General features: G+C 38.2%; 6 protein-coding genes across 6 annotated transcripts; 5 read left to right on the top strand and 1 right to left on the bottom strand.

The window, feature by feature from the left end:
- Positions 1-581: 581 nt before the first annotated feature.
- N7457_009440 (glycoside hydrolase family 71 protein) lies at positions 582-4,175 on the top strand (the record flags this gene model as incomplete). Its single annotated transcript, XM_057180483.1, has 2 exons — positions 582-662; positions 717-4,175. 2 exons carry the CDS (start codon positions 582-584, stop codon positions 4,173-4,175), a joined length of 3,540 nt encoding a protein of 1,179 aa, XP_057028869.1.
- Positions 4,176-4,496: 321 nt separating this feature from the next.
- N7457_009439 (uncharacterized protein) lies at positions 4,497-5,085 on the bottom strand (the record flags this gene model as incomplete). Its single annotated transcript, XM_057180482.1, has 3 exons — positions 4,497-4,632; positions 4,687-4,704; positions 4,769-5,085. 3 exons carry the CDS (start codon positions 5,083-5,085, stop codon positions 4,497-4,499), a joined length of 471 nt encoding a protein of 156 aa, XP_057028868.1.
- Positions 5,086-6,248: 1,163 nt separating this feature from the next.
- On the top strand, positions 6,249-6,605 carry N7457_009438 (uncharacterized protein; the record flags this gene model as incomplete). Its single annotated transcript, XM_057180481.1, has 2 exons — positions 6,249-6,473; positions 6,522-6,605. 2 exons carry the CDS (start codon positions 6,249-6,251, stop codon positions 6,603-6,605), a joined length of 309 nt encoding a protein of 102 aa, XP_057028867.1.
- A 7,949-nt stretch (positions 6,606-14,554) lies between these two features.
- N7457_009437 (Heat shock protein 9/12) lies at positions 14,555-15,849 on the top strand (the record flags this gene model as incomplete). Its single annotated transcript, XM_057180480.1, has 3 exons — positions 14,555-14,577; positions 15,631-15,643; positions 15,715-15,849. 3 exons carry the CDS (start codon positions 14,555-14,557, stop codon positions 15,847-15,849), a joined length of 171 nt encoding a protein of 56 aa, XP_057028866.1.
- A 3,621-nt stretch (positions 15,850-19,470) lies between these two features.
- N7457_009436 (uncharacterized protein) lies at positions 19,471-20,343 on the top strand (the record flags this gene model as incomplete). Its single annotated transcript, XM_057180479.1, has 1 exon — positions 19,471-20,343. One exon carries the CDS (start codon positions 19,471-19,473, stop codon positions 20,341-20,343), a length of 873 nt encoding a protein of 290 aa, XP_057028865.1.
- A 5,484-nt stretch (positions 20,344-25,827) lies between these two features.
- Positions 25,828-26,667, top strand: N7457_009435 (uncharacterized protein; the record flags this gene model as incomplete). The annotated part of the gene is made up of 1 exon (XM_057180478.1): positions 25,828-26,667. One exon carries the CDS (start codon positions 25,828-25,830, stop codon positions 26,665-26,667), a length of 840 nt encoding a protein of 279 aa, XP_057028864.1.
- Between the last annotated feature and the right edge of the window lie 36 nt (positions 26,668-26,703).

Here is a 26,703-nt window from a genome sequence, read left to right as displayed (position 1 = left end):
TTCAAAAAACTAACTAGCCTATACTTTTTTAGCTTGCTACTTAGGTTCACAGATTGACTTAGTTTTTTTTTTTTTTAAAAAAAAAATGTATAGCTTTCCAACGCTAGCTCAGAGCGCGTTTCCTGCTTGAGTACGCGACGTTGTATCGAGAGTTGCCGCGATGGCACTTTTTGAACTGTCTACCGAGCTAAGATTTAGGGCGTTATCTCTAGCGCGGCTTGGCATGCCAGCCAGACGCTCGGCGCTTTCGGCATTCAACTTGAAATGCATCTCTCTCACTAATACCGCTAGTGTAGTGGGCCAATACAATACTTTAGATGCAAGCTAGTAACGAGTACCTAGTAGGAGGCAAGCTCACCGGTTATCACCGAAATTTGCCTCTAAATTTGATAATAGAATCCACCTTTCATGAAATTATCTATCGCGAAAGAAAATATAAAAAATACCTCACCCAGCCGAGGCACCCGCTATGCAAGTTAGAAAAGGAGCTCGAGATCTCTATATTCAAGAGAACAACAACCGGCATTGAGGTACTGGGGGCAAGACCTTAGCACCCAGTGTTCAACATATCAACACCAGCCATGCGATTGTTCGTGGCTTGGGTTACAGCCCTCCTGCTCGCCTGCCGAGTGCAGGCAGCGGCTGTCTTTGCTCATTTTATGGTATTTTCCGACTTGTCGCCGAAGATGACTTCCAATTGCTGACAGCACAACCAGCTCACGAACTCGGCCAATTATACATCCAGTGATTGGGAAAATGACATGAAGTTAGCACAAGATGCGCACATTGATGCTTTTGCCTTGAATATGGCTTATAATGATCCAACAAACATGAAATCTCTTTCTGCTGCCTTTGCGACGGCTGATTCTGTCGGCTTCAAACTTTTCTTCTCGTTTGATTATGCTGGCAATGGAGACTGGCCGAAAAATGATGTTATCGCCTTGATCCAGGAATACAGCGCCCATTCATCGTACTTTTTCTACAAGGGAAAGGCCTTTGTTTCCACATTCGAGGGACCAGGTCGCGCCGATGACTGGCCTTTGATCAAACTTGCTACGAACTGTTTTTTCATTCCGAGCTGGTCCTCTCTTGGAGCTAAGCCCGCTGTGGAGACAGGTGTTGTGGATGGTCTCTTCAGCTGGGCTGGCTGGCCTTGGGGCGATGAAGACATGAACACCTATATCGATGCATCCTATATTCAGTACCTGGAAGGCATGCCATACATGATGCCGGTCTCACCTTGGTTCTTTACCAACTTGCCGGGGTACAAGAAAAACTGGATATGGCGAGGCGATCACCTTTGGCATGACCGCTGGCAGGAGGTCCTTTATGTGCAGCCCGAATTTGTTGAAATTATCTCATGGAACGATTATGGAGAGTCCCACTACATCGGACCCTTGGTTGACAAAGCGATGGAAGCATTTGAGATTGGCCAGGCCCCGTACAACTACGTCACTGATATGCCTCACGATGGTTGGAGAAACACTCTACCCTACTGGATTGATATGTACAAAAAGGGGTCGGCAGAGGTGACCCAGGAGAGCATCATTGCCTGGTATCGACCGGCTCCTGCAGCGGCTTGCAGCAGTGGAGGCACTAGTGGTAACACTGCCGGTCAGTTGCAAATCGAATTCCCTCCGGCAGAAATGGTTCAAGATCGAATTTTCTTCTCCGCTGTTCTGGGCTCTTTCTCTGGAGCCGTGGTCTCGATTGGAGGGGTTGCCGAGACAGTCGGCTGGTCATCTGTCCCAGACGATGATGTTGGTGTTTACCATGGCAGTGTCGCCTTTGATGGTCGCACTGGACCAGTCACAGTGTCTTTGAGGCGAGGTTCCACTGTGATCGCCACTATTGAGGGCAAAGCCATCTCTGGAAGTTGCACAAATGGCATACAGAACTGGAATGCCTGGGTAGGTAGTGCGACGACAGAGAGCACAGTGTCTGCCAAAACAGAGATCGAGCTTTCTGACCAAAAGTGTATGAACGGGACCGGCGCTAACAACTTTGCGGGTCTCTGTGAGTTCGCATGCACATACAACTACTGTCCTCTCGGAGCTTGCACCTGCACAAAAATGGGACTCGGCTATGAAAAGCCGAACTCGACCGGTGTGGTAGGATATCCGATCGCAGGAGAAGGTGCGAGCTACAGCGGACTTTGTAACTTTGATTGCAATCTCGGATTATGTCCTCCCTCGGCATGTGGTACCGTTGAGGTCCCCCTGTCAACGCCCTCCGTCTCGCCATTCTTACCTCCGGCGTGCACTTCAGGCACTGGCGTGGGCAACCTCGGTGGCCTTTGTGACTTCGCCTGTAACCATGGCTTCTGTCCAATCAACGCCTGCACGTGTACAGGGCAGGGAGCTGTGAATGTCATGAACCCCACGACCGATGTCACTGGCGCGGCTGCCCCCGAGCAAGACTCAGCCGTCTATGGTCCTTTGTGTGAATACACCTGTCAGCGCGGGTACTGTCCCGAAGGCGCCTGTGTAGCGCAATCTGGGAGCTCCACTGGATCGGGTTCTGGCTCGAGTTCTGGCTCTGGTTCTGATGGTGATAGTGGCGATCTTCACGTCGACGCGTCTGTTGCCGATTCAAAGTCAGGCTCTAACATTGTCACTGGCGTGGGTCCGGTTAATATCATTGTTGCTCCCTCGACCTTGGATTCCGAGACTATATTCTTTATCGGATCCTTGGTGACTCCAATCGAGGTGGCCTGGCCTACGATTCAGACTGTGACTGTTTCTGGGCAGACTACCGTCATTACTACAGTGACCCGCACTGTGCAGACGACAACCTTTGCTATACCTGAGATCAGGACGAACAAAATCCCATGGTGGAATTGGAACATCACCGCAACTAACGTCAAAAGTACTTCCACAACACTGTTCCCTAGTTTTGCACTGGACCCAATCGTGTTCACCGATAAACCAGACTTCCCAGGCATCACACACACCGGGACAGCCAACCGTACTTTGTATCCGCCTCCCTGGCCTTGGTCCACTTCTCCTTTGCCTGTGGCAGTTCCGACCCCTACCATCAAATTCACTCAAGGTGGTCCCCCAGGCCCTACCTGTACATCTGGCTGTGGAACGAAGTGTACCTCCTTCTGCCATACACCGTGCTTGCTTGACTGTGATGACCCCAAGGCCCATGAAAGCTGGAAGGACCCAGCGGATCCTGATCCTCCTGCTAGTCATTCCGGCTGTACTGGCCCTGAGTGTCACAATGGAGAGTGCACTGGCTCCAAATGTCAGAAAAAGGGATGCACAGGCTCCGGATGTGACAACGGCACCTGTCTCGATGATTCATGCAAGTATTCTGGTTGCATTGGCAGTGACTGTGGCAAAGGTGGATCCTGTGACGGTCCTGATTGTAAGAGAGTAGGGTGCGAGGGCCCTGACTGCAACAACTCAGGTGGCTGCTTTGGACTCGATTGTATTTCTGTCGGATGCATCGGCATTGATTGTGACATCAGCACAGGCGAATGCACCGGGTCAAAGTGTCATAGGGTCTCGTGCACTGGTCCCAATTGTCAAGATGGAATTTGCACGGGCCCAGGCTGTGAATCAGAAGACGACGACTGCGAGGCTAGAGAGGCTGATGTTTGCACTGAAACTGTCTACTCTACTATTGTCACGCCCGCCTCAACATATACAACCGAGACCTCTACCAGCTGTGAGACCATTACTGCTTGCAGCGCTGAGGCTTCAACCACCACCACGACGATTGACGAAGAATCAATCACTGCTTGGGTCGATTATTACAACCCTGATGACACTTTTGACACCTCGGCCGCTCGTGCTTTATCGTCTTCCATCGAAGCTATGTTTTCTTCTATCTACGCTACTACAACCACAACCACAACCACTTCCAAGCCCGCTCCAACGTCTACTAAGCCCACCTCTATCCCGATTGGAGGTGATTGTGACTCTGGCGGCCAGTGCAAGGGCGACTGCGCCAAAGGCAAGGTCCTTCAATGCGCCGATTATGGCGGCGGCGCAAAGTGCACTTGCGTCACTGACCAAAATGTCCCGCCTTATGGGACAATGTGCCAGAGCCTCAAGGATTGCACAGATAATTACTACTGTGCGCTTGGGGACAATATGGTGTGCGAGGAGCGGGACTATTCTCACGGCGCACCGCTCTGTCTTTGTATCAAAGGCAATGGCAGCTGATAGATTCAACGCCGTATGGCATCGTGTCATGGTGCAGAGTGTTTGATATATACCCAATAGTACCAGATGGTCATGGCGACGGGGATAGCGGCAGAGGGAGAACCGTTGGCCAATAGTAATCGATACACAGAGCGAAGGGACCTGTAGACGATTGACGGATCACTGAGGACTTGGTGTCGATTATTGTAATATTCAGCGCCCTTCTAGTACAATGTGCACTTGAATTTACTTCTGAATGATAGCGACACCACCTCACTGCGCTGGGCGCTTGAAGCGTCCGGACTTTCGATCCTCAATATCACTGTCCCTGCCGTTGTCCTCCTAGACCATCCCAACCTTTTCTTTCAATGCAGCCACGTCTTCCCTCATCGCTTCGACAATCGCCATGATATGTGCCACCTCTCGGTGCATTTCGTTGTTCCACAGATTCTGGTTCAGGAGGGAGTCCTCAACAGACCTGACGCGTATCAGTATGTGATTACTGCCATGTTTTTCAAATCTATATACTTACTGCACTCGCACATCTAATCTGGAAGAAAAGTACTTTAGTAGGCAGACCGAGGAGGATTCCTGATATGGTTTGGGACACTTACTCCGCCATACACTCGATAATAGTCGATGTCGAGTCTCTAGGGTACCCAGGGTCCTGAGGCTTCACATGTCTTTGGTCATGCTCCATGGCACTTCTAGTTTCGACAACGCGTTGCCCATGGGTATCCTCTTCGTCACTGCATTCATCCATTGAACCAGTACTACCTTCGTCATCTGACGGTACGTCGACAGAGCCAGCGATTGATCTTCGTGGACTGTAGATATTGCTTGGCTCAGGCGAGCCCGATGAAAACATTTCAGACATTCGTTCTGAGTATCTCTGCGAGATGCTATTAGGCAGAGCTCTTTGGACACCCATTGTTATTGTGTTGGTGGTAGGTGGTAGACCAAGGAGAAAAGGGTTGGAAGTTTGAGGACCAAGAATGAAGGGTAACTTCTCTCCTCAGCGAGGGGATCTGCTCCTTTTAAAGGTCTAATTAAAAAAATGCCGAGAAGGTTATTGTCATTGATACCGCCCATGGTCCCTATAGAAGGATAGATTAGACGGATACATCCCTGTCCACTAAGAGAGTTGTACCTGAGTCTCCGAGTGGGCATCCAGCGACTTCGGAATGAATATGGAGCTTGGAGTTGGTCAGTTAGAAAACATGGAAATAAATAAAACAAAAATGGAAAAATAAAATAAAATAAACAGAGTGGAAGAGGGGACGTTGCGGCGCAGTACCATAAAAAAAAATTAATTTATCGTCGAGTAGAGCCTACTCTTTCCCTAAGTGCACCAAAAGCCCCATTGAACCGATTGTGTAATAGCAAGCAAAGATCTGCTCGTGGAGTCACAACGTTGATTATCTTAGGATTTGGCAAATTTGGTATCTTACAGTAGAATAGACCAAATATCATATACCAGCCGATGAGGGGTGAAAACATGATGGTCAAATAACAAAAGACTTACGGCTGGTGATTAAAAGATTAGTTGACTCAGGAATTCGAGTACATATGTACGGGAGATGAATTAACTCTTCTTCTGAATTTGAGATATGCCAATTGTGAAATTGAATAAACACAAAAAAAGAATCTACTTTCTTTTGAAAAAAAAAAAAAAAAAAGGTTGCTCTGAAGTTGAACAGTTCTTCCCATGTTTACACATAGGTTACATATCTAGTTGTCGAAAACGAAATTCTAATATGTATAACTAGGCCTCAGCTTGATGCGTTACTATAATATTATTGATCTTCTATGATATTATTGACCAGCTCCTCGGCCTTTGGGGGGACCAACCGCTTTTTGGTGCGGCAGGCATCAATTTGGCCGTGGCATTAAACTCACCAGGGACAGTTTCAGGTCTTCGTGGGCCATGACTCTGAAGACCACGGTTTCTGGAGAGTGACACGGGTTTTCAACGCTTCAACACTGTAGCCATTCAAAGGTTTTCAGAATCCCTGAGAACTACTTAATCTATATATTTAGTTCCCTGATCTCCTCAGCCATTCCCAATAGCGGCGTTTTGCGGAATCTCTTAGCATGGCTTCCGCACCTCCCACCCATTCTAATCGATCTCAATCTGTCAAAAAGTCCATGCGCCAAAAGCGAGGTCGTCGCAAATCAAGCTTAATGAAAAAAGCGTCCGAATATAGCAAGATGTGCGATGCAGACGTCTGTGTGGGCATACGCCTTCGGGAAACCGGCCAAGTATTTATCCTATCAGCGGATACTTCGGGATTTTGGGCATTCCTTAGCTCGCAACTGGTATGTTTCCAACTATGCCTTTGATAAAAAGACAACTGACCTTTCAAGAATTCCTACTATCCATCCCCAATGCTCGTAACAGACCAGGGTCTGGAGGAGCTCGATAGAGATACACCGAAACAACATAAATGAAGTTGTACGACCAAAGGGGAACTTACACCAGACCACAACATTTGCAATCAACATCTTGTATGCAATATTTTCCGTATGCGAATTGGAACAGCCATTATATCAATAGACTGGAAATTAGTGAGGCCCCGAGGGTAAAGCACGATGACTTGTAGTTCCGAAGTAAAATCTCCATACTGTACTAAAGAGTTCGCGGTATATTCTTATGTAAGTCATTTACGACTAACTACTCGTAGTTAGGCCTAAGGATAGGGGAAAGTAGATAGCCTATGTAGTCAGCTTATAGCGTGCGTAATTCGAGCATGGTTTAGACAAAGTGACTTCTAGAGGTACAGTATGGAAAAGCCTATACTATACGTAAATAAATAAGAAGTTTTCGTGAAGGTTCGAGAACTATTATGAATCAACAAGGTATATACGGCCTAGAAAATATAGCAGAAATAGGTATAGCTTACACAGGATATCTAACCTAGGTGAAATTAATTTTTTACTCTAGACTTAGGGGTTGCCTAGGTATTAGGAAAAATGCGCTAATTTAGAGTAGAGACTACTATCTACGTAATGATATTCAATAAACACTTTAGTTATTTAAAAGGAAAAGAATTATTTCATTTTTCCTAAGACCACCGATTATTTAATTAACAGCCGTAAGTTTGCTTACTATTAGCCTAAACTTCTCACTACTATAGGCCTTATACTTACTATATTCGATTAAGTAAGTTATCCGAATTATATTATCGTATATTATAATATTATTTACGTAACCGTTTAGGTTTTTTTAGACTATATCTATTAGCCTAAGAATTTACGTATAGTTATCTACTCGGAATCTAAGTCCGGGTCAAGCATTATATAATTTAAATAGGATATAAACGAATTAATTTTTTTTTTTCTCTAAGAACTTTCTTTCTATCTCGTATTTCTAAGTAACTTATAATTTAATAACTAGCTATAAGTTTGCCTACTAGTTAAAAGGGCGTACAAAATAGTAGTTAAAGTATAGTAATAAACTAAGGGCCCCTTCTCTACCTAAAGTGTAGATCCGTATATTTTATAATCTATTTACGTCCCTAGCTTACTAGCTAAAAATTATTTTAACCTACTTACTAACACCTCCGCTCTATTCCGAGTTTTCGGGCGAGAACGGGAAATATTAAACTTATTTCTCCTAAGTTATACTAGTACTATAAATCTTTACTCTATACTTACTCTAACTATCCTAGCTTATAGTAGAATCGGACTTACTCTAATAAGGCGACTATATTCCGGGCTATACGTAGCTATATATAGATATAAGAAATATACGCGTAATTACTCGTATATATTAAGCCTATAGGGTTAAAAATATATTATATTTTAGCCCTATTTTCGTATATATAAACTAGTATTACTTCTACTACGCTTATAATTATAGGGCTTATAAAGCTCCTCTTATATATTTATAGAGTATTTATTTATATATAGTGCTTAATCGTAATCTCTAGATATAACCTAATAGTCTATAAAATAGCTATATAGTATTTTTTTATAGCTCTTTTAGATACTTATAAATACGTTAGACTCTCCTATCGGACTAAAAATTCGTTTTATATATTAGTAAACCTAAGAATATTTATAGCCTAATAAAGTCTTTTAATTATATCTTCTTCTAGTATCTAAAGCTATTTAAGCGTAAGCTAGTATATCGCACCTTCGATATTTAATAGCGATAGCCTTTAGAGCTTTCTTAAGTAAGTTAGTGCACTAGCTTTAAGCCCTAAGTCCTAAGCTACGTCGGTTATAATAAAAGAATTCGGTTATTAGCGTAAATAAGTCTATATTAGAAATAAAGAGCTAAAGAAAGCCTAAAATAAAATCCTCGATCTAAAGAAGAGAAAGTGAGTTACCGTTAAGGAGATATTTATAGCTAATAAGAGCGAAAAGGCGAAGTAAAAAGAAGCTCTTAATTAAGTTAACTCACTTTATATATTAGTTAAATAGAAGGAGCAATCTCTTACTAAGTGCTCTAAGTAAGTATAAGAGCTCCGGTAGTAGGTAGATAGTCTTAAGGTATCCTACTTATTAGTAGACTTCTGTAGAACCTAGAAAAAACCTAACCTAACCTAGACCTAACCTAACTTAGGTTAGGTTTTAGGGCTATACCTTCGTACCGGGGTTAGGTCTAGGTTATAGCCTTCGACCCGACTAGGTCGTTAGGGCCCTAAGTTAGGTTATAAATAATATAAATACCTTAAATTATAGGATTTATAACTTATATAGATTTTCCCTATATATTTAAGTATTTACTTTATAATCCTTAATAGGTATAATTATTTTTTATATAGAATTATTTTTTAGTAAGTCTAGGAATATTAATATTATAATACTAATAGATAAATAGTATACTAATAATTAATATCTAATTCGAATATATATAATTATTATCCTCTCGATTTTTCTACTTTCTTCCTAAGCTCTATATCTAGGTCGCTTTAAAAGGTACTAGTAAATTAGGCCTAGAATTAATATTAATATTAATTAAAGGGGTATTATCCTCTTAGATACTATTCTTTTACTTCTCTATATTATTAATTAGTTTAATCTTAATAATCTTAAGCTTTTCCTCTCTCTCTTTCTTTATAACCTTAATTTCTTCTTAAGAAAAGAACTTCTCTAAAAGTCTTAGTTCCTACTCTTCTATATTAAATCTAGTTATATAAAGGAATATTATTAGATCTTTAATAGTATAGGACTTTATTCTATTATAGCGGTAATAATAAATATCCTAAACGGTATTAAATAGATATTTAATATTTATATTAGTTACTAAAAAAAGAGTATATTATAAGTAAGAGCGGTAATTATTAGAAAATAAGTATAGTTTTCTCTTTAGAATATAAGTAAATTAGTATAGATAATATTTATTTAGATAAGTAAATTTTTAGTATATAAGTAGGGTTTAGACTTACTATTATTAAGATATTAGGTTATTTTATCTAAGACTACCTAAGGGGGTACTTTATCTTTATCTAATATCTTATCTAGCTTTATACTTAAATAAGTAATAAGCTATAAGCTCCTTATTTCTTAATTAGTAGAGAGAAACTTCTTTTAATATAGAATTAAAGCTTTTTAAAATAATCTTCGATATATATTATACTATTCTTAGTATTACGAGCTAGATCTTTAATAAAAGAGTGTAATTTAACGAAAAATACTAAGATAGAGAAAGAAAGGAAAAGAGGAAAAGGAAACTTACTATCGCTAAGTTTTAGAGAGTCTTTAAGTTATAAACTTTATAAACCTTAGACCTACTCTACGATAGTTATAGTTACGTAATTTAGTTTCCTATCTACGATTATTATATACTCCCCTATCTAAATTATATTTAGTCTCTAAATACTAGCTTATTATTATCTTTATAATCCTATAATAACTTCTCGCCTTCTATAGCTTTAATCTAGTAATATAGACGTACTAGGGGTCCGGGCTTTATAGGATATTTTTTATAGAATTCCTTAACCTTTTTTAGTACGTTTTTTAGATTACCTACTAGATACTACTATAGATCTATATTATATCCTACCTACTCTACCTAGTACTAAAGCTTCTTATAATACGTATAAGTATCTAAAATCTTACTAACTTTCTATTTATTAGTTTTATTTATTATAATAAGTAGTATTAGATCTTTATATTATCTTTATAGTAGCTTAGTTTTTAACGCTTTATATAGTTTACTAGGATAGAAAATAGGGTATATCTTTATCGATCTCGGGAGATCTAACTTATATAAATTCCTAACCTTCTCTATAATTATATATAGTCTACTTATAGAGTAAGATAACTTCCGACTTAGTTTATTAGGTAACTAATCCTTTATTATAATAAAAACTTAATCTCCTACCCTAAAATCCTTTTCCTAACGATATTTATTTACTTATTAGATCTAGAGTTTCTAGGACTTATTAATCTACTCCTTTATCTCGGACTATATATCTTATAGTTATAAGAGTATATTTACTATACTTCGTTTATTAGCGGAGATATACTTAGGATCTTTCTAGTTAAAGGTTATTATAGGCTTATACTCTCTCTCTATAAAGAAAGGAGATTTCTTAGTAGTATCTTATAGTAGAATAGATACTATAAAGTTAATTATAGGTAAAATCTTTAACTAATTATCTTAATTTAGTTTTATATATAGATAAAGATATTAAGCTATATATTAATTTATAATCTTACTCTAGCTATTAGTTTAAGGATAGTATATAGTTAATAGTTTTCTCTTAATTTCTAGTATTCGATAGAACTCTATCTAGAACTTAGAGATAAACTATCTATCTTAATCTAATATAATAGTCTCCGGTATTCCTAAAATATAAATAACGTAGTTTATAAAGAGTCGGGCTATCTATTATATATTTATATCTTTATAATAAAGAATTAAGATTAGTCGCTTACTTAGATAGTCTATAATTACGAATATTATATTAAAGTTATATCGATCTTTTAGAAATAATCTAAAATCTATCGAAATATATTACTAGAGTCGATTAGGGATAGGTAAAGGATAGAGAAATCTAAATATTTTATCTTTTTATAACTTTATTCTTTTATATACTAAATAGTTATCTATATATTATTATATATTATTAGCCTATCTAAGCTAATAATAATAAATAGAGACTAGCTTCTTTATCTTTTTAACGCCTAAATAGGCGACTAGAGACTAATAATAGACTTTATCTAATAACTAAATATATAGATCCTTTTAATTAGGTACTTCTAACTTATTATTAAATAGTAAAAGTCTTTCCTCTAACTACTAGTAAAGATCCTTTTTTTTTATACCTTTTATCTTAACTTTTCGAGACCTATATCTATATAGTTTACTTATTTTATATAGTTAACGATCTCTTCTATAGTTATCTATATTAGCGTTAATAAGGTAGGGTAGATACCTTTCTTAAGATAATTATAAGGAAGTAAAGTAATAAACTTACTCCTATCCTTATATAGTATATCCTTCTTTAAGAGGGCGTTAGCGATAATATTTCGCTTCCTAGGATGATATTTAATTACGAAATAGAATTAAGAGAGGAATTTACTCTATCGAATCTATCGTTAATTTAGATATCTTATTATTATAAAATACTCTAGGGACTAATAGTCTATAAAAATTCTAAAATAATCCTCTTAAGTAAGATCTTCTAACTCTATACGCTCCTCCTATAAGGTTTATATAATTATAAGTAATTTCTTATTATATACTTTATAGTTAAATTCTACGGACTATATTAATTTCGAGAAGAAAGTAATAGAATACTAAAAATTATTTTTATAATATTATATTAAGACGCCTCTAAGGATACCGTTAGAGGTATTAGTCTTAATTTAGGTAGATAACGCTAGATTATAATACTATAAAATTAAAGCTATTATTAGTAGCTCTTTTAGTTTATTAAAAGCTTTTTTATATAGCGGTATCTATTTAAACTAAGTATCTTATCTAGTTAGATAGTAAAGAGGCTTTATAATCTTACTATATTTTAGAATAAACCTTTAGTAAAAATTAGAGAAACTAAGAAAAGACTAAACTCCTTTAATAGTAGTAGGGATTTTCTAGTCTTTTATAATACTAATCTTTTCTAGGTTAACTTTAATTCTTTTAGTACTAATAATAAAGCCTAAGAACTTAGTTTCCTAGACTCTAAACTTATACTTATATAGTACTACTTAAAGTCCTATCTTTTATAGGCGATTTAATACCTCCTATATATACTTCCGGTAGTTCTTAAGGTTCTCGCTATAGATTAGAATATTATTAACGAATACTATAGTATATTTATCTAAATATTTATATAGTACGTTATTTATAAACCTCTAGAAAGTTATAAATCCGTTAGTTAACCTAAATAGTATTATCTTATACTTAAAAGATCTATAGCGAGTTTATAGTAGATAGATAAGAGATAATAATCTATATTAGCTTTTAGTTTCTAATAAATAATAGTTTTCTAAGTCTTAAATTAGACTTTTTTTCTATTACTAAATATTAGAGCGTTAGATATTTTAATAGTCTTATAAATAGAAATCTTTATAGTTAGTATACTTTACTATATATTAATAAAATAAAAAGTAAAGTCTTCTTATTTATAGATAGCGAGATCTTTATAAATAATAATTTTATCTTATTCTTATACTATTTATTCTAAGTAGAGCTCTAAGTTAATCTTATTAACTTAGAGGAAAGAAACTTTCTCTTTAAATTATTTATATACCCTTACTAGTTCTATAAAGCGATCCTTAGTAGGAGTCCTTTATAGATATATATATATAAAGAAACCTTCTCTAATATCGCCTTTCTCTTCTTTAGTATCTTTAAGTTAGATCGTATTATTAATTAGGGTTATTAGTTAAGGAATATTCTCCTCCTTAGGTTTTTTATTAGAGTTATTTATAGTAGCTCGCTACTTACTACGATCTTTAGTTCGTCGGGTACCTACTATCTTAATAAGTAGGTCTAGTTTTTAGTCGGGGTTCGGGATCTAATCGGGATTAAAGGTTAGTACTAAGAGGCAGAAAGTAGGGATAAGGCGGAGCTAGGATTAATTATAATAATAATCCGTATAGCTATACTATCTTAAGAAATTAAAGAGTGGTCTTAGTATTATATTATAAGCTAGATCTTTAAAGAAAGAGTGTAATTTAACGAAAATACTAAGATAGAGAAAGAAAGGAAAAGAGGAAAAGGAAACTTACTATCACCGAGTTTTAGAGAGTCTTTAAGTTATAAACTTCATAAACCTCGGACCTACTCTGCGATAGCTATAGTCACGTGACTCAGTTTCCTATCCACGATCGTCATATTTAATCTATATACTAACCTATATAGTGTCCTTATTTACTATTATAGTATATTATTATTTAACGATATAAGGTAGGAAACTATATATAGCTAGAAACTAGAAACTAGAAGCTAGTTATAGGCTCTAAGGACCATACTAAGTATGCTTGCTAGGGAGCTTCCTAGGGAATTTCCCCTTCTAAACCCTTAAATCCTAGAAGCACTTTCTTAATCTTAGTAAGGGTGGCCTTATCTATAAGTTTTTCTCGAATACGAGAGATAGTCGGCTCGTATAGCTCGAAATTTAATAGTCGTAAGATCGGGTTAAGGTAGAAACACCGCTAGAAAGGGTGTAGCTTACTATATATATATCGATAAGGTTCTAATTTCGAGTTAGATTTCGCCTCTAGATATCCTTACTAAGTTAAGAAAGCCCCTAGTGTGACTTCGAGTAGGTACCCCGATTAAGTAGACTAGAATTCTCGTTATCCTTAGAAGATCCGGATTAACCGGGGGACTTTAATTTTCTATAACTTATTAAAAACCTCGTAATACTAGATATTATAAAAGCCGGGTACGATATATTTAAGATACTCGAGGAGATCGAAAATTATACTTTTTTAATACTAAATTTCCGGAACGCCGGCGGCGTTACCCTTAATATATTATTAGTAGACGTTAAGAAGCTACTTTTCGGCGGTATCGTAGGTAACCTTAACTTCGATAAGGCTTCGCTACTTTCACCGTAACGTCTAGATATAGGTTTAGTCGGACGCTTAGAATATCTCGGAGAGGGTATAGAGTTATTAGTATAGGGTAAGCTAGCCGAGAAGGTATATTTTAAATTTCGGGTCTATCGTGGTTATAATTATCCCTATAATCATTCGTCGTACCTTATTCTATATATCGTATTCTGCCTTTTCGTATTAGTAGATCCCTCGAAGATCACGAAGACGAGCGACCTCTTAATCGGTAAGGTCGTCGATCGATTATGTATCTCGTCGGATCCCGGAAGGTATAGGTTTTATAGGTAGTAGGGGTCTCTCGGGTTTAACTAGGAGATCTAGATTGATCTATTACCAAATTTCTGCCTCGAGGGCTATTGCCTTGATCTGTAATAACCATGGTTTCCACTGCTCATAGGATGTAAGCCTTCCTAAGGCGACCGCTGACTCTATCTCCATCGTCGGGGGGGGGGGTTAGAATTTGCGAACCGGGCTCATAACTGTCAACGCGAAGGGTCAAAAACGGTGGTTTCTATTACTGGGTAAAAACTGGGTTAAATACAAAAAGTGGGGCTTAGCCCTAGTGCTCTGCTCCGACATGGGTTGGAGGCCTGGGGAATATGGCAGAAAAGTGGATAGTTATGGCTCGGGGCTTGTCCTAGGCAACTAACCGAGCAGTTCTTTCACTGTATTTACTAAGAAGTCGTTGAGGAGGCCGTGGATTTCGGGATAGTGGTAATCAACAAATTGAGAATAAAGAAACCACAAATTTTAAGATTAGGGAGCGCCAGGTGTGTTTTGAAAGTATACTGGATCAGGTCCGTTAGGGCTAGACCCGAGATAGAGAGGTAGGGCGACAATATCTATGAACCTCGGGCAGGAACTTAAAGTAACTCGGGGTAAAATAGGTGGCCGAGTAGCTTCTTTGGCTGGGTGTATTTAAGATAACATATCAGTACTCGATACCAGGCCATCAAGTTTAGTAATCCAACCAAATCGCCAGTTGATGGATACTGAGCCCAGCTGGCGCATAGCTTTGGGAACAGTGACTGCGGTTTAGGGACCAGTAGTCGACTGACGCACGTCCAATACCGATGAGTTATGGTGGGAGGGCTATGGTTCCATAGCCAAGGGCCCAGAGCACCCGATCTGTGGCCAAGTACTTCGGGCTGTGGATTTGAGTCCAAGCTGGACGTACGCCCACAGCTCTAGGTCCATTGACTGACGGCCGCAACAGCCCAGCGACTGTAGTGGCTCAAAGTCTTCTGACTACGCTCTTCACAAGATTGAAGCCCTCTGGGTTTAGTCTCCCCTATAATTTGGATTCGCGCTCATTTAAACCCCCCATCTTTGCCTCTTCAGCAGTTCTTCCTTCAACATCTCATACTTCAACCAAACTATATTATACAATTTACTTCTATCTCCAACTACCAAAATCCTATCAATATTAATAACGTCTGATTGCGGCCACAAGGATTTCTCCACCAGTATGTGACACTGCTTTATTTGCCTATCAAGTTGTAGGTACTGACCACTTCTTCCTACAGAGGCCTAGTAGGAGCTCACTCCTGACTCCACCAAGTACACTCGGGACAAGGTCAAGGAGACAGTCACCGACACCACTGACCGCGCTTCCCGCGGCTTTGATAGCAAGGGTGTTGACCAAGAGGATTTTGCGACACCACCTACATAAACTCGCTCAAGTGCGGGCAAACCTCAATCCTTCTTCTACATCTACTTCTGAACCTATCTCTACTTCCACTCCAGCCACAGCTCCACTCCCATACACATTGTCTATCACCAGACACAGCGATACAACTGTCATAAGCGTCGATCAGAACGACATACACGACCCGTGGGATTCCCCAATCAATACTTACATCGATAACTCCATCACCATAACTGGTGACGAAAGCACTATCATGGTGTCGTCTCTTAGAGTGGACTCTTCCACCGATCCAACTCGCTAGGATGCCTAGGTATCACCTCGTCTGAGCTCCATCGCAGCCGTCATAATCACTACGTTGAACCGCGCAAATGCCCCCAACGATGACATAGGATACCTCAGGCCCATCAATATTCGCGCTCTCGCGGGTATCCGGGTGAATAGCCGAAATAATAACATTTGCGTTAGGGGTGACGTGCACAAGTCTCGGGATGAGACTACCGACTCGTACTCCACTTCATAAAAAGATCTTCAAGAGGTTTAATCACTAACTAGTTTGGTTAATATAGGAGCCGTGGGAGCCCCGTCGGCCTAGCGCCCCGGTTCGTCTTAAAAAGAGGCTATGAGTTGTTTCTTGAGAAGCTGAATGTCTTTCTCTTGTTGCTTTCAATCGTCTTAGAATGCGATCATTTTTTTACTTCTGATTCTCTCAGAACTCGATCACCTTATACTTTTGGTTTGCTTAGGGGAGTTTTTCTAATCATTGGTTTAAGGTAAATGAGGGCGAGGTAGTGGCTAGACCTCCGCAATGGGCCTGGTTAGGCCCGGACCTCAGGCCCATAGCCCAACCAGCAGTGGGCTATGGGCCCTACCTTCGAAGCCCAACCAAGCCTATAGCCCATTATAGGGGCCCATAAGGCCCCCATTAAAGCCCATTTATATATATAAATATAGTCTTAGCGCTTATAAACCTACTAATTAATGTCTATTCTTTACACATATTTAAGTCTATATGCTTACCGCGGAAGATCTCGGCGCCGGCCCTAATCTAGCCTAATACGGGGGTTTAACAGTTAACAGAGAATCAATATATAAATATATATATTTCATATAAAGAGAAGTTAGTGTATCTTTCTATTAATTTACATTTTTCTCAAATTTCATAAATCTTAATTTTATTAATTTAGTCAATTCAGTTAATTCAGTCAATTCAGTCAATTCAGTCAATTCAGTCAATTCAGTCAATTCAGTCAATTTAGTTAATTTAGTCAATTCAGTTAATTCAGTCAATTTAGTCAATTCAGTTAATTTAGTTAATTCAGTCAATTCAGTCAATTCAGTCAATTCAGTCAATTCAGTCAATTCAGTCAATTCAGGCACCTATAGTTAATTTAGGGGGTAATCTAAATACCTAGAAATACTAGAAAAATCTATATTACTTATGTATCTACCAAGCATTAGCATATTTATATTATTTAAAGCCTATTAGGCCCCCATAAAAGCCTAGTGGGCTTCTACCCTAGGCCTATAGCCACCGATAGGCCCAGGGACCGGGCCCAAAGCCTAGCCCATTTGCGGGTTGGGGCGGGTTGGGCTTTGGGCTTTGCGGGCTGGTGCGGAGGTCTAGTAGTGGCCTAGTGGCGGCCATTACCATCATGCCCTTATACCATCTTAAGCTAAATGAATCAGGTTATAATACCTAAAGAGTAGCATCACTTTAAAGTGGCTTTTCCTAAAGTCCCCCTACTCCTTCCTTATTTCAGTAGGTAGGAGATGTCACCTTAACACCTTCCTCATCTGACATCTCTGACCTCCCTTTCCATTATTTTCTCTACGCCCATCCCCTCTCTCTTCTTTCTTCTTTCTCCTTCTCTTCATCGTCGACGAGAACAATCACTATTGCCATCACCACTGGCACAGTGTGCTGATCATTCTAATCGACGAACAAGCACCTTTACCATCGTCTTACCAACTGGCATAGTGTGCCGATCATCCTTATCGACTATTCTCCTTCTCTTCGTCGTCGATAAGACCAATCACTATTACCATCACCACTAGTATAGTATACCGATCATTCTAATCGACGAATAAGCACCTTTACCATCGTCTTACCAACTAGTATAGTGTGCCGATTATCCTTATCGACTATTCTCCTTCTCTTCGTCGTCGATAAGACCAATCACTATTACTATTACTACTAGCATAGTATGCCGATTATTCTAATCGACGAACAAGCACCTTTGCCATCGTCTTACTAACTGGTATAGTATACCGATCATCCTTATCGACTGTTCTCCTTCTCTTCGTCGTCGATAAGACCAATCACTATTACCATCACCACTAGTATAGTGTGCCGATCATTCTAATCGACGAACAAGCACCTTTGCTATCGTCTTACTAACTGGCACAGTGTGCCGATTATCCTCATCGACTGTTCTCCTTCTCTTCGTCGTCGACAAGACCAATTAGACCTCCGCACCAGCCCGCAAAGCCCAAAGCCCAACCCGCCCCAACCCGCAAATGGGCTAGGCTTTAGGCCCGGTCCCTAGGCCCATCGGTGGCTATGGGCCTAGGGTAGAAGCCCACTAGGCTTTTATGGGGGCCCAATGGGCTTCAAATAATACAAACATGCTAATGCTTGGCAGATACATAAGTAATGCAGATTTTTCTAGTATTTCTAGGTATTCAGATTACCCCCTAAATTGACTGAATTGACTGAATTAACTAAATTAATAAAATTAAGATTTTTGAAATTTGAGAAAAATATAAATTAATAGAAAGATACACTAACTTCTCTCTATGTGAAATATATATATTTGCACATTGATTCTCTGTTAACTGTTGAACCCCCGTATTAGGCTAGATCAGGGCCGGCGCCGAGATCTTCCGCGGTAAGTATATAGACTTAAATATATATAAAGAACAGACATTAATCAGTAGGCTTATAAGCGCTAAGACTATATTTATATATACAAATAGGCTTTAATAGGGGCCTTATAGGCCCCCATAATGGGCTATAGGCTTGGTTAGGCTTCGAAGGTAGGGCCTATAGCCCACTGCTAGTTGGGCTATGGGCCTGAGGTCCGGGCCTAACCAGGCCTATTACGGAGGTCTAAGACCAATCACTATTGCCATTACCACTAGCATAGTGTGCCGATCATTCTAATCGACGAACAAGTACCTTTACTATCGTCTTACTAACTGGTATAGTGTACCGATCATCCTTATCGACTATTCTCCTTCTCTTCGTCGTCGATAAGACTAATTACTATTACTATCACTACTAGTATAGTATACCGATTATTCTAATCGACGAATAAGCACCTTTACCATCGTCTTACCAACTGGCATAGTAGGCCGATCATCCTTATCGACTATTCTCCTTCTCTTCGTCGTCGACGAGAATAATCACTATTGCCATCACTACTAGTATAGTGTGCCGATCATTCTAATCGACGAACAAGCACCATTGCCATCGTCTTTCCAACTGGCACAGTGTGCCGATCACCTTTAACCTTCATCCGATTGATAAGGTAAGGATGACTCATTACTACAAACCGTATCCAATACTTACTAAGACTATATAGTTTCGGACGCCAAAAAAAGTCAGCACTTTCTGTTCACTTCGATACCATTTCGGAAACGCCCATGTTGACCACCATGTCGCGACATTCAGATATGTCCGATGACACGGACTCCCCCGACGTCAAGTGCTTCCAAGAACTACCCGATGACACATATGAAGCCATCGGGTCGGAGGCCCGCGCTATCCGGAATATCATTAGAGAGCAGCAGAACCTTCCCATCAAGGTGATAAAATACCTGCGTTTCACAAACGTCCCACCAACTATTGCGGAAGAGTTTTCTTCGAGCTCCGCTCGACATATGTTCAGCTACGACACTCGATCTATGATAATAAAGCTCGTGACTGGGGCCCATGACACAGCTTCACGCGGCCTACTTTGTGAAGTGCGAGATGTGGTACGCGATATGGGACTGGGTCGGTCGATTCGCCCGGTAGGGTCTAAACGCGTCCGAGGTATGTCTTCTTCAAAGGAGGCCGACGAGTCGTGGGTCCCTACGCAACCTATTCCAGGTCGCGATGCAAAATGGCCGACCGTTGTGGTCGAAGTTGGAGTCTCTGAGTCCTATCAAAAGTTGAAGGCAGATGCAGAATGGTGGTTCACGAACTCGAAGGGCGATGTGAAGCTTGTAATCATTGTGTCTGTCAATCGAAAGGCACCCGATATCAAGTTTGAGACTATTTTTTTGGACACAGTGGTCAGCTCCTTACGATCCCAGCGGCCCCGCTACGTCCTAACTATACGGCAGTCCATTACAACATCCCGCGACGCAAATAAATCCAACTCACAGATTACTATCAGGCCAGCAGTACCTTTGACCATTGGGTTTGAAGAATTGTTTTGTCGCCAACTAGTCCCGCCCGAGCATAACATTGAGATCTCACCTGATCAGTTGGCAGATATCTCAAGCGACGTCTGGAAGGAGCAAGGTCTATAAGTTATTCTTACCTCTGTTAGCTATCTTAGCTTTTTCAAACAATGACACAATAAACAATCTTTGCTACAATAATCGTGCCAAGCACCTAACATACATACCTGGTGTTGGTGCACCCCTACGGTAGGCAATAGGCGCCAATTGGACTACCGGCTTTTTATTGGTTTAGCATTTTGGCATTCTGCCTGGCAGAATAAATGGAATTCTAAGGTTCGTACAATGTCTATAATATTATTGATATGTAAATCTTAATTAATATATTAAGAGCCTTATTAAATGACCTGATTTATTGAGTAGCCCTATATCTATTAAGAATCTTATTAATGAAGCTCAATTCATCTATTGAGAATCTTATAGTTTAATGATATTCCTTTTAAAAGTGGTTGATACCTTAGAGATTAGGTATTAATATCTCCTAATCTAGAAGTGCCCTCACTAATTTAAAACTAGTCTATAGCCCTAGTTTCTATCTCCTCTTTTCTTTCTTTCTCCTCCTTTCTTTCTCCTCTATCTTCTATATCCTAAGTTTTTTTAATTATTATTATTAAAATACTTTCTTTGTATAGCGGGTAAGCGCTATAATATATTAGATCTATTACTAATTATACTTTTACTATATAGTTCGGCTTTCTCTACGCCCCGCGCCCCCGCCGCTAATTTAACCCCTCCTCTACCGCCGATTTTACTTAGTCCTAGGCTTATATATATATAATATAAGCTACGTACGACGAGCTTTAGGGGTTTATTAATAGTAGTCCTAATCTTACGGGTAGTTAGGTACTTATAATATAATAGGTAATTAAGTATTATAAAGGCTATATATTAAGTAGAGCTAAGTTTAGGTAGCCGATTACTACTAGTCTACGCCCTAGTTTAGATTCTAGAGAGACTTAATCTCTTATATAGTCTTTTAATACCTAGTAAGCTAGTAGAGGTATTTCTTAGCGCCCTTTCCTAGTAGGAAGCCCTTTTTTCTAGCGTTTCGTATATAGCGATAAAAGACGTGTCTTACTAACCCTTATAGGTTATAATATCTTTTTTATACGTAATCGTATTAAAGACTATTAGATTATAAGTATACGACTCTTATATATAAATACTCTCTTAATTTAATCTTATAGATAGCCGGTTATTACTAAATACGATTAATATTAGGATTAGTGTAATCGTATAGGAATTATAACCCTATTCCTATTATATATCTATATATTAGGCTACTTCGGAGGTTTATATAGTAATTATAAATAGAGGGACTATATAAGTTAGTATACTATATAAGATTATCGAGGAAAATAAAATAGACTAAGAAGTTAGCCTAATCCTATACCTAATATATTGTTTAAGTATATTATATTACCCGGTATATCGCGAGCCTACTCTTTCTTAATTATAGAAAGTAGTAATAGTAATAATCCTATTACTCTTTATAAAGATAGTAGTTAAGACGATCCTATTATTCTTAATTAGATAGGTTTATACGATTTCTTTAGTATACTATACTTCTATATTATAGATATTCTTTTCTTTCCTACCCCTCTAGCTATATAGGGTCTATATACGGTACCTAAGTAAGACTTATATCTTTATATAGTACTTAGGATAATTAGCCTTTATAGTAAAACTAAGTAAGTCGTACGAGATATAAATTAAGCGGTATTAAACCTTTTTTTTATATTTTTTTTACTAGAAAATATTATATTAGAGTATTAATATAAAGTATTAATATAAAGTATTAATATAAAGTATTAATAGAACCTATAGTATTAAACTATAAACTCCTATAAATTAATTTATCTACTCTTAAAGTCTCTATAAGTAAGTCTTTATATAATAAATAGGTAGTATTAAGATAGGCTAGGCTAATATATTATAGCGCTTTTAAGATTAGGCCTTTAGCTACTTAGCTTACTCCGGTTACTTAGCTTCTTCCTATTATATAACACGAGCCTTACTCTCCCGAGTATATCGGCTAGGGGTTATTATAAAGAAAGGGTTATAGATATTAGGTAAAGTATCCGGTAAATAATCCTTTTCCTAAGTTTCCTAGTTAAGACGCTCTTTCTTAGTATCACTAAGAGACTCTTATTTAACTTTTAGCTCTAGCGTAGCTATCGTACGATCTAGTAGAGGCTATACTTACTTCTTCTCGGTATCACTAGGAGGCTCTTATTTAATTTTTAGCTCTAGCGTAGCTATCGTACGATCTAGCGGAGGCTATTCCTACTCTTTTTTATTCTCTTTTCTTTCCTTAATTAAGATATAAATTAAAGACACTTTCCTACTACCTAGCTAAGAGACCTTATTAAAGCGAGTAAGGATTAAATCCTTACTATATTATCTATAGTTCTACTAATTTAATAGAAAAGTAGGCGTTTTATCTTTAATATCTAAGATAAGAAAGAATTAGTCCTTTTTACGGCTAGTCTTAATATTATATTTTAGCTAGTTTAGAGGTATTAAAAGGAGGAGGTTTTTTTTAATAAAATTATTAAAGTCCGAGATCGTATAAATAGTAATATCCGATATCTATTACCCTATATTATACGATATTAGTTAGATATTTCTAAAAGGTCGCCTAGATATAGATAATTACTAATAAATTAAAAGACCTTACGCTTCTTTAAATTTTACTAAAGCTTAAAGTATACCTATATAGAGATCTTATACTAACTAGATAATATAGTAATTTACTTAGATTTTATAGCTATCCTCTTTTTAGAGGATTCTAGAATAATAGAACGCTAGGATTAATAATCTCCTCTCTCTTCCTTAATACGCGTTATATAGTATATAATAGTAGTACTAAAGGATAGTATTATATAGAATAGGCGGGATAAGAGAAATAAAGACTAAAGCTTAGTAATCGGGATTAACTATACTTAGGGAGTTAAAGAGGTACTAGTAAGATCCTAAACCTTAGTAGTATTAGAATTAATAGAGTCGCCTATTATTATAATTATATAAAAGGATAATTTAGAAGATAAGAAAGGAGGATAGAAAGAATATATAATTACTTTATAAATATAAATCTTAATTTTAACTACTTCTATTCTCGCTAAATAAGGGTATCTAATATCTCGGATTAGTAGGCTTATTATATAATAATAGTTTTAGAAGCGTACTAAAGTTCTTATACTAAATAGCTCGCTAGCGTAGCTCTTTATAGACCGTACGATAAGATTAAGAACGTTCCTATAGTATATAAGGTATAGGGTTATAAGGATTAAATCTAATCTCCGCTAGCTACGTACGATACTATATCTATATATTAAATAGTAGATATTTATTAGGATCCTATTCTTTTACTAGATTATAGAGTAATAAAAGAAAGACTAGGTTAATATATAAACTATAGTTATATATATTATCTAGTAGATAGAAATAGTTTATATATAGTTTCCTATATATACTCTAAGGCCGGCGAGGTTATTTACGGATATAATAGATATTCTATATTTTAATATATAATATAACCTTTTATCGTACGATTAGTATATAGATTATAAGTAATATAACTTAATTAGGAATAGAGGCTAAAGAAAAAAGGTTTTTACTCTAGAGCTTATAGAAGAAATTATAATAAAGATATATTACTAATTTTAAAAGCTAGCCTTACTAAGTCTTAATTCTCTAGTTTTTAATACTTCTTCTAAGCTAGTAGTATTAATTATAGGTAATCTTAGGATTATATAATTAGCGAAGAGTCTAATAAATATCTCTTAATATAGTAATCTTAGTACTAAGATCTAAGCGAATTATATATAGAATATATTAGCGAATTAAGAGAGTATTAAGGTATTAGCGGTATATACTAACTTATATATAAGCGCTAATTCTAATATATATCTAAGAAATATAGCGTAAGTAGCTATTAATTAATCTATAGATCTTAATTCTAAAGTTTACTAACTTTATATAGCTATTAATATACTATATAAAGTTAGGACCTAGATTAATATATATACTACGTATATATTAAATATTATATATACGATTAATAAGGATATTAGGCCGCTAATTATAGTATACTTAAAAGATATACGTCCTTTAAGGCTATTAGTACTCTATATATATAATATATATATATATTAAATAGACTTACTTATAAAGAATATAAATAATTATAACGGTATAAATAATAATAGAGAAGGACTTTTCTATAGCTTTTAATATCACTAATATTAATTTTATTAGTAATAACCTCCTTAATCTACTCTATCTACTCCTATCGTACCTCTAGAGCGTCCGTACGACGGTAAATACTAAGCTATTTCTATACTCTAGAGAGTATATAGCTACTAAGAGTAAAGCCTTCTTTATAGAGAATTAGTAGTATCTATTTATCTAAAAGCCTAATAGAAAACATAAGCTCCTTTACACGGGTATATAGAGCTTCATTAGTAGTAGTAACAATTTCAGGCTGTTTCTTACCCTATTTAATTAAGCGTCTCTAGATCGTACGAGGGTAGCAATTAAGATTAAGAGTACTACAGATAATACTAGGGGATGCACTATCTTCAGAGAGTTCAATAATGCGATCTCGAAAAGGTAGTAGATCAACGTATAAAGGCATGTTGATATAATAAAGGGGTAAATCCATTTTGATGAGGGAGAGCTGCCTAGAACCTCAGAAGGCGGAGAGCTACCTAGGTAGGCGGTGAATTTGGAAAAATGCTAAACCAATAAAAAGCCGGTAGTCCAATTGGCGCCTATTGCCTGCCGTACACCCCACTAAACATTAGATTTAATACCTTTTGCACTTGGAAGCTAACAGATGGCGCCATCCCTTTTGAAGAGGAAGTGCACTACTATGTATAAATGCAAAGCTGCCCATGTCTGCTATCACTCCATCTATCGATACTAGAAGCTAGAAATGATGATATGCATAACCCCGTGGGATATACATAAAGTATATGAGATAACGTATGGCAAACAAATAGCATATACTATATAAACCTCCCTGACCTTCTTCATTATCCTTCTTCTTCCTTCAACTATCTTCCTTCTTCTCGTCTCCTGTCTTCCAGAACTTGCGCAGTACTTTGACTATCACTCCACGGTCTTCTATGAGTCCTCAGCCGGTATGTTTCCCATCCATCGCCATCTATCACTTTGCTTCCCAGCTTCCTCTCGCTCTGCCTTTCAACTTCTTCTCACTTGATCGCATCGTTTGACATCCGTCAAGACATTCTTCTTCGATACTGACTTATTCAGGTCCCCCTATTCTCATTGTTACTGTCCACTCACCTCACAACATCGAGTTTGAGCCAGGTGAGTGACCAACAACTGAGCCCATGATTTCCCCCGGTCTAACCCATGAAGACACACTCCCCTCAAAATTTAGATAGGCAAAGTTTGCCAGGTGCTTTATCTCAGCAGAACTGAGAACCTCAAGCCTCAAGCCAGGTAAGGAACCTCCAACTGAATCTTCTCTTCGGCTCTAATCCATTCTATTCGTGCAGGTATCACGTCCCCCACTTTGACACCATGGAGGAGCCCGACGAGCCATTCAGTTGCGACCATGATGTGATAGAGATTTCGAAGCGCATGACACGAGGCAGTGATGAGCTCAACTGGTATAACGCAACGACTGCATGTTATGACGACAAGTACAAAGGCAAGCGACCAGCCGATTTGAGAAAACAAAGAGCCGGTACTTTGACCGTGAATCTTTTCCAACGGTTTCATACGACAATTGTGTGCGGTGCAAAAGCTACGCGTCTCCAAGACGGTCAAACCTGCGCCGTATATTCCGAGCCCCGTGCTCTTCTCTCCTTTTTCATCGGAGGGGGAACGGAGATTCCTCATTTCGGTCTACGTCTTCGCCTAGAAGTGCAAAACTCCAAAACGCTGTACCGTGAATTCACTATGATATGGACTGCCTGGGACGACGATGACTTTGATTCCGAAAGAACCCCCACCTTCACCCCGTCTGATGCAGAGAGATTCACTTTTTCAGCATCATTGACAGATGTGAATCTCAAGAAGGTTAAGCTTGATAAAAGCTCAGCAAAAGCATGCAATGGAAAGGACGGCGCGGAAGCTTTCCAGATTCAATGGACCTCTCACACTTTTCCGCAGATGGTCTCGGGTTTCGAAATACCGGACACCCAACTGGAACGGTTGTTCTCACCTGACCAAATCCACGCATTTCAGCGATTTCGGAATATGCGCGCAAAGAGCATCTCTATCCGTGTCGTGACGCGGATTCAACGTGATGAGATTCTACAGAACTGGTGTGGTATGGCTGCTATGCCTCGGCCGACATTGCCCCGTACCCTTTTTACGCATGTCGTTATGTTAAACAGGCAAAAATCTTTACAATGATGAAGGCGATCCCCCCAGTTACGGACCCCACTATAA

Source organism: Penicillium paradoxum (assembly GCF_028828445.1).
Source record: "Penicillium paradoxum strain IBT 22861 chromosome Unknown utg000007l_segment0_segment0, whole genome shotgun sequence".
Classification (NCBI taxonomy): Eukaryota; Fungi; Ascomycota; class Eurotiomycetes; order Eurotiales; family Aspergillaceae; genus Penicillium; species Penicillium paradoxum.
The sequence above is the reverse complement of the archived record's forward strand: the minus strand, read 5'-3'. Positions and strand labels throughout refer to the sequence as shown.